This window comes from Gordionus sp. m RMFG-2023, chromosome 1 (assembly GCF_954871325.1).
Source record: "Gordionus sp. m RMFG-2023 chromosome 1, tfGorSpeb1-WG-v2, whole genome shotgun sequence".
NCBI lineage: Eukaryota > Metazoa > Nematomorpha > Gordioida > Chordodea > Parachordodidae > Gordionus > Gordionus sp. m RMFG-2023.
Genome location: NC_088775.1, coordinates 20,959,630 through 20,978,128, shown reverse-complemented (window position 1 = coordinate 20,978,128; position 18,499 = coordinate 20,959,630). Strand labels below are relative to the sequence as shown.

Sequence of the window (18,499 nt, the reverse complement as noted above, 5' to 3'; positions counted from 1 at the left end):
AGTATATAGTTAGAGAAATGATTAATTTATTCGAAATTTTATTTATAAATATTAAAACTAATTTATAATAAAAATGAATATTTACAATTGGTAATATATTTCAAATTACTTATTTAAAGATGAGCCAAATTACATAATCAAACATTGTAATATTAACACCGGCAAGGCTAGCATTTTTCTATGAAGTTTAAACATGAATTTAAAATAAATATGATTTAAAAATTTGTACAAAATATGCGTATTTTATTAAATCGAGATAATTTTTTAAAAGTTTTTTAAATAATTTATTAAGCCTTGGACATTTCGGAGTATTTAACATCGCTCCATACCAAAAACTGATTATCTTTTTGAGCTGAAGAAGGTACTATAATATTATTTAAAAAAAAATTTTAATGGGAAGATAATAAAGTGTTTCTAACATATTTCTACGATCTTTAAGCTATTTTCAAACTTCCAACTCAATGTTTATTTGTATCCCGAGTAAATTTTATTTTATGCAATTGATGAAATCAGAAGTATTTTTTCTATCAATCATTTTCTTGATTTTTAGGTTGAATTGAATGATGGGGTATTCTGTACTACTACATCTAGGCCTTTTAATAATATAACGTATACGATATAATATAATCAGAATTATCATATTTCGGAAAAAGAATTTATACACTCGAAGAATTTCTACATGATTTTAATTTAGTCCTAATTATATTTTTGGATATAGTAGCATCACGTTATCCTTCGGAAAAACGATTTCCAATAATTTGATGAGAATATTCTATTCTGTAACACCACGAATTATCATATTTCAGAATATATATACTAGATATTTTCCTATATCATTTTAATTTCTCAAAATTATATTTTTGGATAATATAGCAGCCTTATTTCCACTATTTTAATCGTAAAGGGGACTATACTGCACCTTAAACAATGTTACAGCAGTGATAAAAGAGTGGTAATAAGATTGCAATATTTTCAATCATTCCAAAAAATTCGATCCATCGTTCACGGTATCATTTCATAAAGGTGTTAATTTAATTTAAAAAAATTTATAACCTATAATGAATTTGCTATGATTTTTTTCTTTTAAAATAAATTCAAACATAAAAAGTTCAAGAATAATAAAGTAATCTTTACAATTTCTTTTTAATATATTCAATATTCGAAATTAATACATCTGTTAAAATAAATTACCTTGTCGAATAAAAGTACGAATAAAAGTAAAAAAATACTTTTCCTTTTTTGATCGGACCTTTTTCTTTTTTGATCGGACCTTTTCCTTTTATAATTGACACTTTTCCTTTTTTGATTGGGACTTTTGCTTTTTTGAATAGACCCTCAAAATGAGAATTTATTCGAAAGAAGGTAAGGGGATTTCACATTTTTTATGATGTTCAAATTGAATGAGAACCAAATATAAAAAAGGATGTTTACATATTTTGTTTTCTCATAAGTTTTTGTTCAAAAGCAACGGTAAACCCTGTAATTGATACGCCTTGAAAAGGTCTAAAATATCTCCAATTTTTAATAATATTAATTCAAACAAATATCATAATCGAGCTTAGGAAGATATAGTATAAACAGCCATAATTCTTTCTAATAATATTTGATCCAAACATAAATGGAAATAAACAATCAGGAAAAAATATACATACCAATAAATATAATTATATCATTAAATTATATATATTTAAACAACTTTAATATGATAAAATTTATAGTTTGTTGGAAAGTCTGCCAATTGAAGGACAAATTCAGTCAATTGACCTAAGGAATATTTGACCAGGACAAATACAAAAAATCTGAAGAAAAAAATTAGAAATATGTTTGAAAATAAAAAAAACACGATATAAATGCATGCTTGTGAGTGCTGCTTATTTATTGGGGCCCCAATATCAAGGGGGGGGGCATTTTACTAGTACAAATTTAATGAAGTGTGTAATATAATACAAGAATTAGGCATTTTACAAGGTGATAATAATCAAAATATTTCAGAAGTAAAAGAGGCATGTTTGATAACAAATTATGTCGAAAGTAACTTCCATAAAAAAGAATCAGATTCCCGCTTCAAGTTAGTGGAATGGATATTGCCCATTAAGAGAAGTGTTATTTTACTAACAATTCCTAGTTCTACTTCTTCAGAAAGAAATTGGTCGATTTGGGATAATATTCTTACAAAAATCGACTGAATATCTCGACAACAAGAAAATTGATTAAATATTAAAGAAAATGATAATATTAATATGAATCAGAACAAAACTACCATGGAAACATTAGTTATTGAATGACAATGAATTTAAAAAATAATATAAAATTAATATTATAGATTTATCTTACTATTATATACAACATAGTTAATATTGTCTTAATAAATATTTTTTTTAAGTTGACCTGTCAAATATCGATCAATTGACCGGTTAAATACACTACTCTGGTTTGTTGAACCCCTTATCGGTTTTTACTTTATACAGGCTTGGTATTCAGCGGTTATTTTATAATTTTCTTATAATAATTATTAAAAAAAATTACATCTAAAATTTTAAGATTTAAATTTGATTCAGGGGAACTTATTTTCATAGTTTCAGTTTCATTCAGAGTATAAATAAATTCTTTGAAGATCATAAAATTCAATATTTTTTAAATAAGATCAAAAAAAAAAATTTTTTTAAGTTTTTGGTTTCATTGTGAAAATTTTTTATGCATAAAAATCACAAAAGATTTACTTAATAAATTTACTGTAAATTTTACCGATATTTTTTAAGTATATAAAGAAAGAATAAAGAAATTAATACTATAATCCACGAAAATAAGGTTATGTGTGATTAATATTTTTTAAAAAACAATATAAAAAAGTATCTGTCTCTTTTGCCAAGAAAATAAAAAAATACAAGATTCTGTTGAAAATAAAGTATCGTAAATACAGATACAAGTATCTTATTACTAAAAGTTTTGTATCTTAAATACAAGTGTTCGCGGTACTGCCCAACTCGGGTAGTATAAAATTATATTTTAAATGATGTATTTATTCATTCTTACTGTAAATAATGTTGAAATATTACGATAATTAATAGATAGTAGCCAGCAATGAAAAAACTCTTTTAGTTTTAGGTTCTTCGAGGACTTTCATACTTCAGCACGGACCTCAGGCTTGGGCAATTTATCCGTCTAATTTTTATATAACTGGTTTGAAACTATTTTAATTTCGAGATTATATTAAAAATTTGCTATAAATTTTACCCCTAACATTTTATTTTCGAGCTTAAGGCTCCAAGCGCGAACCGAACCGTTATCATTTTATCGAATATCAGAGTTTGAAACCCGAGCCAGAACCCTCAGAAACTGGCAAATTTACTTAATATAGAAACTTTTTTAAAATCTCCGATCAGAACAGGTTTTAACAAAATTAATTTATTTTTATATTGTTAATTTAAAGTGTTTATATATTTACATTCTTGCTGGAAGTGGAAAGATAATAGAAACAATGGGTCAAATTATGATAGGCTCGAAGATTCAGCATAAATAGAAGGTTAGTTAAAAATAAGTAACGATATAAGGGTAAAAGGTCATAAATGCCTGCGATATAAAAATTATAGGTAAATATATTTTCCTTGAGTAGAAATTTATGACAGTACAATCTTACATATGACCTCCTGGATATTCATTTAATAATCAATTACAACTTTCCAGTAATGTAACAACCTCAGACAGCAAATAATTATTCAATTCCTAATCTTATTTTTCCATTACTTTAATTGATCTATGAACCGAAGTCAAAATTTGGAACCATCTAAACCGAGTCAAATATGAGGATGGAATCCTCTTTAATATGTTTGATATCGGAATCAGGAAGATCTTTTTAAAAATATTCAGACTGGAACCCTTTTTAAACCCAGTTCTAACTCTGGTTAAAAGTAAGGGTGCACCAATATCACTTTTTGGAGGCCGATCTGATCCGATCCGATATTCCCGATATTAAATTGATATCGGCCGATTACCGATCCGATATCATATCTAATTTTGTATTCTGTAAAGATACCAATGGTTTTAATTTGTAATATACTTTTTATTAGTATAACATCTATAATTTAATTATACCATAAATGTCATTTAAATATATTATAATGATTAGTTATAGTTTATATTCAATTCTATTGCCATTCTAAAAGTATATAACTAAAAGTATATAAAATATTTTTATTGTTAAATCACTTTTATATAATAAGTAACAACATTAATATAAATACACAATAAGTAATAAATATATATATTATGAAATTTGAATAAATATTTAAAATAATATTTAACATTAATATATCGAAGATTTCTTTTTAGAAATACCAAAATTTCAAATTTATCAGAGGTCAGCTTGCGGCGATGGCAACTGTCAATATCACCAGCCTCGCTAAAAACAGATTCTGAAGAGATTATCGCACAATTTTATAAACAGAATGCGCAAAAAATAACAATATGGCATAATGTTTATTAATTAATTATAATTATTAAAAAAAATATGGATTTCGATTTTATTGATAAAAATAAATGATTTTAGCTATAACTTTTAAAAAAAAATATAACATTTTATTTTTGTTAAAGACGCCATTTTATATCGGATCGGCAAATTATTGGCCGATAACTGATATTTAAAAATAGGTGAAATATCGGCCCGAAATGATAAAAAATATCGGTGCATCCCTAGTTAAAAGCATATTGGGTAGCTGCGTTATTTTTTATGGAGAAGGAGAGAGGCGGAGTCCCAATATTTTTAAAAAATATTAAAATACAATATTTTGCATAAAAAAAATATATTTTATTTATAATTAGCATACAGGAGAAATCATCAAAAGCTAAAAGGTTTGATGGCTCGCCAAGTATCTAGTATTACTTTAATAGGTACAAAATACGTTTAATTTTTGTTGAAATTAAATAAAACATTGTACTAATATAATTTATATGCTACCTTTTTTTAGTGAAGGTCACTAGTGTTTGATCCGGACCTTATCTCCATACACGGACCGGATTGCAGTCCACAAAGTATACCGATCTAGACCGTTGTCTTATAAAAAAAACTCCAGGACCGTTCTTTTATTATTTTTTGTTATTTTAAAAAAATTTTCGTTTTTACCTAATTTAATTTCTTTTTTTATTTTATTAAATAAAAAGTATTTATGGTAACTAACAATATAAATCAAATATGAATAATAATAAATGCAAATATTTAATTTAAATAGTAAAATGCCTTTTGACAAAATTTCATTTTCATAGTACACTTTTTTTCTTTTTTTTTTTAAAAAAATTATATTAATTTATATTCAAATATGATTTTCGGTAACTCACTGAATCACGGGGAAATTTTTAACATTATTTTTATTTATTTATTTTTTTTTTAATTTAAAATTTTTTTTTTTATTGTTTTGGTTTGGTAGAATGAAGTTATATTTTAATTTTAACCCTTCAATACTCCGGTGAAAAAAATCAAGTTAATACTCGGGTGGGGTTTAATAAACCCCAATTTCAAATGCATATATCTCCAGTTATATATTCATTATTTAGATTTAATATTTGGATATAAGATAGAACTAACCTTAAACCTGATAAAATAATTATTTATTTTTATTTCTTAAGTTTAAATTAAAAATGATGAGGAGTAATATAATTTGTCCCAAAATTTTCTAAAAAAAGCTTACTTTTTTTAAATTTAAAATATTAAATGAAAAAATTAACTTATATATCATATAATCATGATAATTCATAACTTGGATCTTTATTCTTCAATATAAAAAAAAAATTACACTAATACATTCAAATATAAAAAAATATAGAACATACAAATTTACTCTGGTGGGGTCTCACAAACCCCAATCAGTCACAAAATGCTTATATCTTAAAAACTACTCAACCGAAATGTATGAAATTTGGAATATAGATTCTAAGATATATTTGATGAAGCTACTGAAAAACCCAGATAATAATATTTAACTGTTTTTATGCAATATCATTTCTAGCATGCCTGGGGTTTCATATACCCCACCGGAGTATTGAAGGGTTAACAATTAAGCTATAAATTCTCTAATTTGGTATTTTAATAATTTGAGCGATACAATTTTATAAAATTATAATAACTGAAAACAATATTATTTATAAGAGTATCAATTAAATTATATTTAATTTTATGGGTCATTCAATTTCAACGATTTTAAACCCAAAGATACCCAAATTAAACTAGTGCTTACTTTTAAATCTAAAAATAACTATTTCTTTTTTGAGATATTAACCTTTTCCACGAAAAATAGTATTTGATTTAATAGTATTTTATTGTTTGTAATTTATGCGATACAATTTTAATAAAATTATAATAACTGAAAACAATATTATATATATATCAGTATCAATTAAATTATATTTAATTTTATGGGTCATTCAATTTCAAAGATTTCAAACCCAACAATGCCCCAAATTAAACAAGTGCTTACTTTTAATTTATAAATCTAAAGATAACTATTTCTTCTATGAAATATCAACCTAGTACACAAAAAAAAATTTATTCTAAAAAATTGATTAATAAATAATTTAGTATTTGATTTAATAGTCCTAACTTAATAGCTTTATAGAACACGTCTTGTTTTTATTGTGAAATTAAAGAATTATGAAAATTTTCACAAGTTTTTTTAAATATACTTCGTTTTATTGTAAAATTAATGAATTATGTTAAAAATTTCCTCCACAATGCAGATGATCATTTATTTAATATTTTATATAAAAAATAATATTAAAAAAAAATAATTAAAAAATAATATCAAAAATTTCCCCATGATTCAGTGAGTAACCCGAAAAGATATTTTTTTAAAAAAGTATGAATAAAAATAAATTTCTAAAAATAAGTTACTAAAAAATTTTTTTTAAAAATCTTTGGGGTCATTCAAGATAAAAATGAACAGAAAAAGAATCAAAAACTAAAGTAACTTCCCTAGAAAAGTATTAGTAAAAAATTAAATAGTAAAGATTGGTCGGGACCACGTTCTGGACCGTAAAAGAGAAAAGTCCGTCTATCAATCGATTTGGTTTCGATATAGATAGAACCGACCGGATACCTTTCATCACTATATCAAATAAATATAATGATTTTTCAAAATTAAAACAAAAGTGCCATTCGCTCATAAGTCACGTTTTCATGTCAGAACTAGAGATCGACCCGAACGGGCCTAATGTTTTTTAATAAAATTCGGGCCGGGTCGGGTCTTAGAAATTTTTTAAAATATATCTTTTATCAATTTTATGTCGAATTTTTTATGTAAAATAAAAATATGTGATTTTATTTATAGAAAGTAGACGCCATATAACATATATCGTTTATTTTGAGTAATTTTAAAAATTAATTTTTATATTTAAATAAATTCGGGCGGGTTCGGACCGGGCTTGAAAAATTATACCCGGCAGATCACTAGTCAGAACTTTACAGTTTTTTCTATAAATAATATTCTTAGGAAAATAAATTTTACTGAAAATTGTTCTTGCTTGTTTATAATAACATCTATCTAATAATTTATAATACTTTAAAAAATTATTTATAAAATATTTGGGTAAGGGGTTGATGAAAATGACAATACTTTTAATGGCACTCTTGAGGGAAAAAGTATGATTTATTTTAAAATCAAAAAAATTTGCAATGCTTTCTGCATGTCTCAACTGAATATTCTACTTATATACATTGTGTCCCAATTGAACTGATACTTTTTTGTTTTGTTTTGGCAATAAATCTAAAAATAATTGAATAAAATTTTGATAGAGGGATAAATTATCAATGTTTTATCAAATTCTATTAACAAGATCTAAAATTATTCACACTCACTGTTCAGCAAATAAAATTCGAACTTTCAACTTGTAGCATCGCTAGGGGGGGGCGCAGGGACTCCAGCCCCTGAAAAATTTGAAAAGCCCCTTAAAATTTTGAATTTTTTTTATTATATCAAATGTAATTTTAAAAAAATTTTGAGCCCCCTAAAAAATTATTTTTTGCAAGCTGCATACTTTACTCTAAAATATGACGTCATAATAGTCATTTCCATGTTGAATAATAAGGCAAAATGACTTCATTAAAGATGATTTGAGTTTGATTTAAATTTTAAGTCAAGAAAAACATTACCGCCCCAAAAGATTTTTGAAGGAATTTCCTAACAGAAATGGTCTATCGCAGTTTTGAATTGATTGGTTGCAAAAATTGATGCTACCGGATTAGCAAAAAACGGTAAGGTAGTCGTAGACCACGCACAGCTCATTATGGAAAATGTTTATTCTTTTGGAAAACCAAGAAGGCCGACCTGAAACACGCAGAGCAATTAGGCAAATATCCCAAGAAACTGGTGTTTTGTGAACTAGTATATCGAATTATCCACAAAGAGCTGCAGCTGAAATGTATAAAAGAAACAAGCCCACAATGCGAATAAGATTTCTAATCTAGTACGTTCTAAACAACTTCTACGAATATACTCTCAGAGATTTCATTTTATGTGTACAGGTGAAAAGCTGTTATCAGTGAATCCACCGGTAAATGTGCACAATAGGTGTACATTGTAGTTCCATTGAGAAAAAAAACAAGTTGCAGCCAATCGATTCCTTTGTACTCGTTTAAATTTCTCTACATCCATAATGGTTTCAGTCGGGTCTTGTCTGCACAGAACACATCTTTATCTAATCATGGGTCAAAATTAATGGTACATACTATTTACTCGGTGAACACTTATTGTCTGTTATTAAAGAATCTTCGGACAGGGAATTTTTGATATTCCAGCAGGGCGGTGCTCTAGCTCACTGAGCCAGGGAAATTGTGAACCAGCTTTCAAGAGAAACTCCAGATTTTATTTCACCCACTCTTTGGCCCTCCAATAGTTGTGATCTCTATCGACTACAAGATATGCAGCGTCTTTCATGAAACATGTTACCCGCATATGCCACGTTTGCCATCAAACAGCGACTTGTGAAGTAATAGAATCGGCGAATTCCTAGCATTTTGAACATCTGCTTTGAAGAAAATTTGACTTAAATTAATTTTAAATGTTGATGTTTACATGTTTTTGTCGAATTATAAAGTTTAATAAATATGAATTTCTACATGTTGGTTAGCCCAATTTTGAATGTGCATAACTTTGTACCCTGTGGATAGAATTTGATGAAATTTGCAGAAAACATTGAAAATTTTTCTCTCTCTCAGTCTAGAAAATTTTATTGAAGAATTGACAAATTTATTGCCAAAACAAAAAGGGTATCAGTTCAATTGCGACACTGTATATAATCGACTAACATTAACTCAAAAAATATTAACTCGCTTTGAATGCTAAAAGGCTTTTTAAAACTAATCAATTTATTTTACATTTAATTATATTATTAGCTAAACTGTATCATTTTTAGGTACCCATCTTTACGAAATAACTTGTTTGCATCTGGGAGAGTGGGTAAAATATTTATATTTTTTATTTATACTATATATTTATGAACCATTTTACACTACCTTAAATTTAGCGCTAACGGACTTAAATTCATAAGTTAATACATCCAGTGACATAATTAGACTCCGACAAATAGCAGGAGATTCATGTTTTCTCTTTAGATATATTTTATAAAATAACAAAAAATATAAATTCTTATATGGAAGATTTTTTAAAAAAAATTTCAATTCGTATTCATAATAAGGCAATCCTGTATTGCTAATAAAATTAATAATAACTCAAAATTTCTAAAAATTACTGGAATGCGTTAAAAATAAGAAAAATCATTTAGCAAAGGATTTGCTATTTACCCTCTTTAAATTATTTATTTAAGCTCGTTTTTAAACCTAATAAATTTCAGACAATTTTATAAGATATTACACATATTGACCAAGGCAATTCGTGCATTATCTGATTAAGCTGCCGGTAATATAATATATGTATCATCATTATTTCATCCTGCATTAATAATAAAGGTAATGACTTTTGAAATAGGAAATCATCCTTTTCCACAAAACAAATTTCCCCTAAATGCAAGCGTGCAAATCAGGTTTTAAAGTTAAATTGGTTTTTTATACTTTGATAATTTTTTTTTACAAATTTTTCACAAATATTGATCAATAATCATGATATATAAAATAATCAGAATCTCTAGTTAAGAATCCTGTTTTAATCGTTTAAAATATTTTCATTTTTATATGCGCAAAGTGTTTCCTGTTCTGAGCCAGTTTTGATTCGTTTAAAACCACTAATAAGAGTACCACCCAAGATTATGGATCAGTTAGAATTACCTGAATGTCCATTGCTACATTCTTCCAATAATAACGTAATTTTAGATTTTAATATTATGATATTAAGATAATTACTTTATCTTTAGCACCACATGATGCTATTATATATTTTTTAAATTTTGCAGATCGTACCACATTTATTTAATAGAGATTTGGAAATATCAATTGATATGGAAGATGAATATGGTACAACATTTTATAATTTTTCCTCCTTAGACATCATGTGGGAAATATACCCCGAAACATTTGGCTACTTGCAATTTGATGAAGGATTTAAAACAATTAAGTTTAAACCCAAAGGATTCCATTCTGAACCCCAGAATTCTGTTTCATATCAATGTAATATCCTATTATATTATATCATAAACCTGATCATCTAAGATTCAATACATATTTTAAAATATACCTTAAATTTCAGATACCTGCAGGCCCGGCCCTGGTAGATGGGTTTGGCCTTATTTTAATTTTTTTAAACATACCAGGGCCAGCCAGGCCACAATTTTTTTTTAAAAATACTCGGGCCAGTCCGAATATTTTAAAACGTCATTATTATTTGTAAAAAATAAATATAATATATTTTATTTAAAATCCGGGTCGGCCTGGCCGATTTTTTTAAAAATCTGGGCCAGGCCGTACAAATGGTACCTTTGCATGTCTCTGATGAATTTTTAGATAGGCGTTTACTTATGGTAATATTAGAATTATTTAAAAATTAGAAATATTTAATAATTCCTTCTCATATAGCTTATATTGAAAAAACTTTCTCAAAATGTTTTAAATTCTCTATGAATGCCTTAGACGTGCAAATATTTCACCCCAAGATTGATATCTTGACAAACGATGAAACGGAGCGGATAGTGGAAGTAAAGGCGAAAGTTAACGAATACAGGCAATATTTGAAAGAGGCCAAGATGGATTTGGGAAGATTGATGCACACTATAAAACCTTTGAGCTCTACCATCAAGCTTAAACTTGTTCGAGAGCTGGAAACCTTCCCACCCTCTTTAACTATTATTAATCATCCATCCATTTTAGTAAACTAAACTCATTTTTATATTTTGATTTTATTAATGTCTAAGCTTCTTTCTTTTCTTCAATGATTAAATATAAATACATGATTTTCACATTCCGATCTAAGGGTACAATAAATATTACACATGGATCGGGTTACTATTACATAACGGATAAGTCCCCTATAATGTCTACTAAGATTGCGATTGAGAAAATTGTCGATATAGTTGATTCTCAGCACACGATGATCGTAGGTGATGAAGAGGAAAATCAGATAAATATGCTGCGAGTCAGGCCTTTGAAACAGGGCAAAACAACTTTAACTGTATACGATTTATGTTTTGAGCCGATGGATTTTAATCTTAAAAGTTATCAAGGCACTTGTATTATTACAGTTACCGACATAACCTCTGTACATCTCGATGTCCCCAATAAGGTCGACTTTCTATTTTATTTTTTTAAAGATACAACCCATTAAATTTTTAGTTAAAACCAACATTACAAATCAATAATTTTTAAATTATTCACAAGTTTAAGAAAAAAATAATATTGAATTACATATAATTTAAATTTAGATGATATAGTATAATATTCATCACATTTTAATTATGATAACCTAATTGTATTTTAATTGACACTTATATCTTTGTAAGATTGAATTGGGGAATGAAGTTTTAGCCAAAGTATCAATTAGTGATTCATATGGTAACCCGTTCAATGTTGAATATCTCTCATTTCTTACGATTAGGCCTATCATCGGAGATTCTAATTTAATTTCTGTCAGGTTTCTATATGATATAAATAAAGAAAATCTTGCTATCGTGAATACATTTGGAGACTAATAAAAAGGTCATCATATTTAGGTTCACCATAGCCAGGTTTTACTCTATAATTTTTAATTATTACTTATGTTTTATAACTTTTTTAAAATAAAGATATTGGTTTTATTTATTAACTTTAAACGCGTTATCGAGTGTTGGAGTGAGCTATTTTTAAATGGAGATCGATCAGTAGATTATAAACAAATTTGAGAGAAAAACGAATTTTCATTTAATCAAATTTTAATTAAAAAAATCTTATAAGATTTTTTAAAGTCGACCAAAATTTAGAGAAAATAATCTTTGAAGATCACAGAATTGAAAATATTTATTTTATTCTTGAAAACATTTCTTTACACTAACTTGAGTAGCAAATATTTTATATACTTTTACATTCATGAAAACTCTTATCATTAAAATATATTTAAATGACATATGTTATGGTATAGTTAAGTTATATATTTTATGCTATTAAAAAGTATATGAGATGAGTGGATATATGTATTATAAATTAAATCGGTTAATATGTTTACAGAATACAAAATCAGATATGATATCGGATCGGTAACCGGCCGATATCAATTTAATAACGGTAATATCGGATCGAATCGACCTCCAAAAAATGGTATCGGTACACCCCTAATTTAAATTAATGATAATAAATAATTCATAATGTCAAACTTTGATTTTGAGCAGTAAAATATATTCTTTCATCAAATGAACCATATATAAATCGAAACCTATATATGTACCCATTTTCAAGCTTGAGGCAGGTTAGCAAATTTTCTCTTTTCCTAACCCGGTGTAGGATTGTGAAATCATACCCATTGTAGCTTCAATACCGTATTGATATTATCATTTTAGATTCAATACCGTAATATTTTGGTATTGTAGAATCAATGCCATTGCTTTTTAGGAGATGTTTTCATCGCTTCAAATATATTAGAGGTCATTTAAATTGTAAAATATTTATTATTATATATTTATTTATCGCTTCAAATATATTGGTGGCCATTAAAATTGTAAAATATTTATTATTATATATTTTTTCATCGCTTCAAAAATATTGGCGGCCATTTTCGATTTGTAAAAAATTTATTTAAATTAGATTTAATAGTTTTAAATATATTTAAATGATTATAAAAATGATTTTCTATTCTTTTATATAATTTTTTCAGGGAATTTATTTATTTCACAATTCTGAAATTTTTATTTGTTTACTCATTATTTGTAATAATTTTCTTCATATGGTTAAAATTATATTGTTTATAAGTATTGATTCAAAGTTTTGTAAATGATATTATGAATTCAAACAAATTAAATGTACCTTATTGATTGAATGAGAATCTATAAAATTTTGCGATATGCTAATCCATAATTGTCGATTCAAAAATTTGTAAATTATATTTTAGATTTTTATTCGTAAAAGATGAGGTTCGATCATAAATTATCAATGCGGTATTGATTTTACAATACTACACTGGCCCTATCTGAGTTTTAAAAAAATCCGGCATGGGTCAAAAGTTGAATATTTTATGGCTGGAATTCGCTCAGATCTATAAGATATTGGTAATTTTGGTTTTAGTGTATCGATAGTATAATTATATAATATATTTTTCGTCCCTGTGTTTTTAAATAATATAATTTTAAGGCCCAACCTAGGTATTCCATGTTCAAAGAAATGTTGACCTGAACGGAATAGAACTGAATCCGGTTAAAAAGTATCAGGTTCACAATCCTAACCTTCGTTCTCATCTTTTTGGTCTATTTTTGCCTCAGAATAAATTTCTACTCAAAATAAATCCACTAAATTTTTTATGTGTTTTAGTTAGGTTGGTAGAGGTTTGCAATGGGGGGGGGAGAGTTGAACCATAAGACCGCCCACCCAATATTTAAAAAAAATTAACCCGCCCGCCCATTGTCTTCAAAAAAAATATATTCGCCCGCCCACCCATTAGTTTAAAATTCCTTACCCGCCTCCCGTCCATCCATTATATAAAAAAAATTATAACCCAAGCCCGCTATTATAAAATTTATTTATGGCCATTCTTTCAATTTTTTAAGCATCTAATAAAAATATTTCAGTATTACACTTCTACAAGAAGTTTTATAATTATGGAAATTACTATATTAAGCAAAAAAAATATTGAATTTAAATTATGGATGATTTATTTGATCAAATAAAATATTTATGAAAAAAATATAAATATAAAGATATTATTTGTAATTATAATGCAAAAATAATAATGAATCGACATTCTCAGATTCTAACAAGTTCTCCTTTGTTCTAAAAACCTTCCAGTAATGCTAAATTCTCGTTCAGAAGAATCACTAGTTGCAGGAATTTTCAATATTTTTCTTACTAATCTTGATAGCTTTGGCAAATCTCTTTCTTGTTGTTTCCACCAAAGTAGTTTTAAATATACAAAAGAGTTTTTATGATACCAAAATAGGACATTTTTTTTAATATTTAATATCCAAAAAGTTCATAAGAACCATTTTTTATTAATATTTACTTAAATGATTTTAAATTTTTTTTAGCCCACGCGCTCATTACTTAAATTTCTTAATCCGCCCATAGTTTAAAAAATCTTTAAATCCGCCCGCCTGCCCGTTCTTAAAAAAATTTTTGCCCGCTCACTTAGGCGGGCGAGCCGAAATCCCGCCGAGTACAGACCTCTAGGTTGGAGTTCAGTTTAAGATAAAAATAAATAAAGGGTTGTTTGAACGTAAGATAAAAAAAATTATAAGTCCGAGTGTGAAAAAAATACTGGACCTGCGTTCAGGGTTAACAAGCCTGTGGGTAGGGCTTTGGTACGGGAATTATTAAAATTTATATATAAATTATGAGATAAAATGTTTATTTAATTATATATTTAAAATTTCATCATAAAATACTCAATTTATATCTTTGCAGGATCATTATAATAGACGCCAGGGACAAATATATTAAATATATTTTTCATCTTAATTTTATCTATCAAATTTGTCCTATCTCAATTTTTTTAATATTTCTTTCCGACATTTAATAGATGATATGAATCCAATAACCTATTTAATCTAGGTTAGATTAATTGTGCAGATCTACTATTTTACCGATTCGATTATATCTAAATACAAACCGCTCTCACAACCGATACCGATATAATTTTTATTTATCACCTATCCTTTAACCATTGTCATGTAACCATGAATGGCAAAGGGTATTTTATGTTTTTTATTCTCAAAATTCATCATTTAAACTATGGGCAATGATTATGGCCGAATTTTATTAAACGCACTGATTTAGCTTATTTTTTTATATCCAAAATATTATTACCTATATATTTCGACAATAAATTTTAAACCTATTTACTATCTGTGGCCAAAATCTCCAATCTTGGGTATTTTATTTTTGCGAAAATCTTGAGCTAGACTTTTTAAAATCGGCAAAATCGAACCATTTAATAACCCTAGCTAGCTGTATATGACTTGTTAGATACATATAAGTAATTTTCTTTATACATATAATATAGCATCACTTTTTTAGCTACTCTATCTATTAATTGAAGTTTGATTCCTTTTTTCAGTTTCTTATTAAAAGAAATTAAAAAATATATAATTATATTTAAAATCATTAAATAACCCAAAACATTAAAAATATTAGATCGGATCGGGTTTTTAAATATCGGCCGATCCGATATTTTTTAAACACGTTAAATATCGGATCGGTACAGCTCTAAATCTAACTAATAAATTAATGATGCATAATCTATTTTTTTTAATATAATTTTTGACAGCAAATATTTTCTATCGTCTTCAAATAATAAACAAACGAAATACGATTCCTTTAGCTCCATTTTTGTCGTTACTGGTCTACAATTAGGTGTCACTAATTTAGCCGTTGAGGTTATAATATCACAGGCTATTATTAAAGGATACGGCCAAGATTTTATAGAAAAAAAGGATGAAATAATTAGTTCTACTATATTTGAGATAACAGTATTTCCTTCATTGAAAATAGAACCCTCTCAAATAACTTTAATTCCCGGAGCTGTCTTTCAAGTATCATAATTAAACTATTATAAAATATTCTTAAAACATATCCTTATAAGAGGGATTTAAAGCTTAATTAATTATAAGAGTCGCAATATTTTTTAAATTATATTTCAAAAGAATTTAACTCTAAAATTTATTATCTTACAAATCAAAAGTTTAGACATATTGGTGGTTTGCTTTCTGATTCGTCGATAGATTACGAAATTTTAAATTATGAAAGTTTTAATCATGTTATTGATGACGATTTAACTCCTGTGGCAAATATTACTAGAGATGGACTCATAACTGCTTTATCTTTCGGTAAATTGATTGTGAAGGCCGCAATGAGTGAATATAATATGATGCCTGATAATACCAATCAAAAATATGAATGTGAGGTTATAATTTTTTTAATATATTTTTGATATAACTTGCACTTATAATATTAATTCCTAGGCTCTAGCCCACGTAAGGATAGTTTCCTTGACAGGTATGCATATAAGTGCACCAATAAACAAAATATATGTTGGAAATGAGGTAAAAAAAACATAATGGCATGTTTTGCATTCTTGTATTTTCATAATTATATGATAGATGCCTTTATATATATACGGAGATGATGGACAGACCCCTATTATATCTATGTTCAGTTTTGGTAGTAAAAATCCTCCTGTCATAGTGGATTGGGTGATGGAAGATAATTCACTAGCTCAATTAGCTTGGCATCCTTCACCTTCTGAGACTCCAAACCTTATGCTTGACAACATAAAATATAGTAAATATTATATTCCTATTCAGATATTTTTTTACAAAAATTATAACAATTTTGTTATCAATATACAGATGACTTTGCCAAATTGTTTAAAGCCCTCAAACCTGGTAAATGTAAAGTTTCGGTCTATGTAAGATATACCGCATCTTTTAATGATGGAGAAGAAAAAGACGATTCTCTTTTTCATTTAATAAGTTTAATTTCTCGCGTCAAAAATAGAGATAAATCTTTGAAAGAAATACCTTTGGATTTTGTAGATAGTATTCTAATCGAGGTAAAAATCTTATAAATTATGAAATGATTGATTTTTAAATATTTTGTTTATTGCAACTATTTTGAAAAAATTACAGATCATTGAGCCATTTCATCTACATACAACGCATATGTCTAGATTACACATTTTTAAGGATGGAAATGATTGCTTGAATTGTCCTAAGACTGCAGATATTAAAACGGCTCCTATATTGCTCATGTCTCCGAATTCGGAAGCTAAAATATTTTCTCCTCACATGAGTACAATTCTAACTATTATGTTATTTATAATTAACATTAAATTTTCAGGTGAACTTAGTAAGTCAAGAATAAAATATTCTATCAAAGATTTGCAAAAACAAACTTACCTAAGCCAAAGCCAATCTTCTTCTCCTGTCATATTTGATCCAAGTTCAGGGCTTGTTAAAATTAACCTTAATGAGAAGCATGACGCCGATAGTATGAGTTATCCTGCGAATATTCTTATTACAGCTCATATTTTTGACGCGGATACACAAACCAATCACACCGCTCACCTCATCATTCGAGTTATTTTAATTTTATAACATCTGTTTCTATATGAATTTTATCATGAGGGATAAATCTATAATTTATTCAATAAGTTAAATACACAGAATTTAAAAAATATATTATTAGGTAAAACCTATTTCCTACATATCGACAATCTGTTCTGAAGAAATAAATGTCCAAAAAGGCGTTAATTTGCCTCATTTTCCAGTTGGAAGTCTCATCAATTTGATAATCAGAGTGCATGATGATACCGGAACCGTGTTCGATGCTTTCGATTTTAGTCATAAATCTCGTTTAAATAGGTTCATATTAAGTTAAATTTTATCTTAATTTTTCAAATAAATTTTGTTCAAAGATATGATTTATTGTCAATACACGATACTTCACTACGAAATCAGCCTGAATTGCATTTACTATACCCAGGACAAACAATTATTAGAATAGAGATCAAGGTCCCTGGCTATTTATATGCAAAAAATAGTCGACTCGTTGATTATGTCATTATAAATAGCGGTTACGTTATAGATTCCCATATGCCGCCAAATACTCTCTCGAGTGTTTCTTTTGGGGCAATCGTTTGTTTCACCTCTTATTTAGCTAAAAGTTATAGTATACATATTCCTAAATGAAAATAAAACATAATATGGCGGAATATATTTATAATATAATTGACATGAATTTATAAAATAGGTCCTGACTGTTTGTGGTATACGGAACAAAATAAACTATTTATGAATTCAAAATCTGGGTTAGGATTGATTAAAGATATTGGGGAAGAAAAGATATTTTATCGCTATAATAACTGTTCAACCTATATTAATGTAATTTAAA

At 27.0% G+C, this 18,499-nt stretch overlaps 1 protein-coding gene across 1 annotated transcript in view; it reads left to right on the top strand.

The window, feature by feature from the left end:
- Positions 1-18,499, top strand: part of LOC135922793 (nuclear pore membrane glycoprotein 210-like) — a 33,172-nt gene that overhangs the window by 14,262 nt on the left and 411 nt on the right. The window contains exons 17-36 of the mRNA XM_065457273.1: positions 3,069-3,180; positions 4,819-4,887; positions 7,580-7,627; positions 9,400-9,443; positions 9,953-10,026; positions 10,185-10,302; positions 10,393-10,606; positions 11,066-11,301; positions 11,406-11,714; positions 11,932-12,062; positions 15,876-16,140; positions 16,290-16,511; positions 16,570-16,650; positions 16,708-16,888; positions 16,957-17,159; positions 17,236-17,398; positions 17,447-17,685; positions 17,795-17,970; positions 18,024-18,271; positions 18,359-18,489. Coding sequence (XP_065313345.1) covers positions 3,069-3,180; positions 4,819-4,887; positions 7,580-7,627; positions 9,400-9,443; positions 9,953-10,026; positions 10,185-10,302; positions 10,393-10,606; positions 11,066-11,301; positions 11,406-11,714; positions 11,932-12,062; positions 15,876-16,140; positions 16,290-16,511; positions 16,570-16,650; positions 16,708-16,888; positions 16,957-17,159; positions 17,236-17,398; positions 17,447-17,685; positions 17,795-17,970; positions 18,024-18,271; positions 18,359-18,489 — 3,264 coding nt within the window. The remainder of the gene's footprint in view (positions 1-3,068; positions 3,181-4,818; positions 4,888-7,579; positions 7,628-9,399; positions 9,444-9,952; positions 10,027-10,184; positions 10,303-10,392; positions 10,607-11,065; positions 11,302-11,405; positions 11,715-11,931; positions 12,063-15,875; positions 16,141-16,289; positions 16,512-16,569; positions 16,651-16,707; positions 16,889-16,956; positions 17,160-17,235; positions 17,399-17,446; positions 17,686-17,794; positions 17,971-18,023; positions 18,272-18,358; positions 18,490-18,499) is intronic.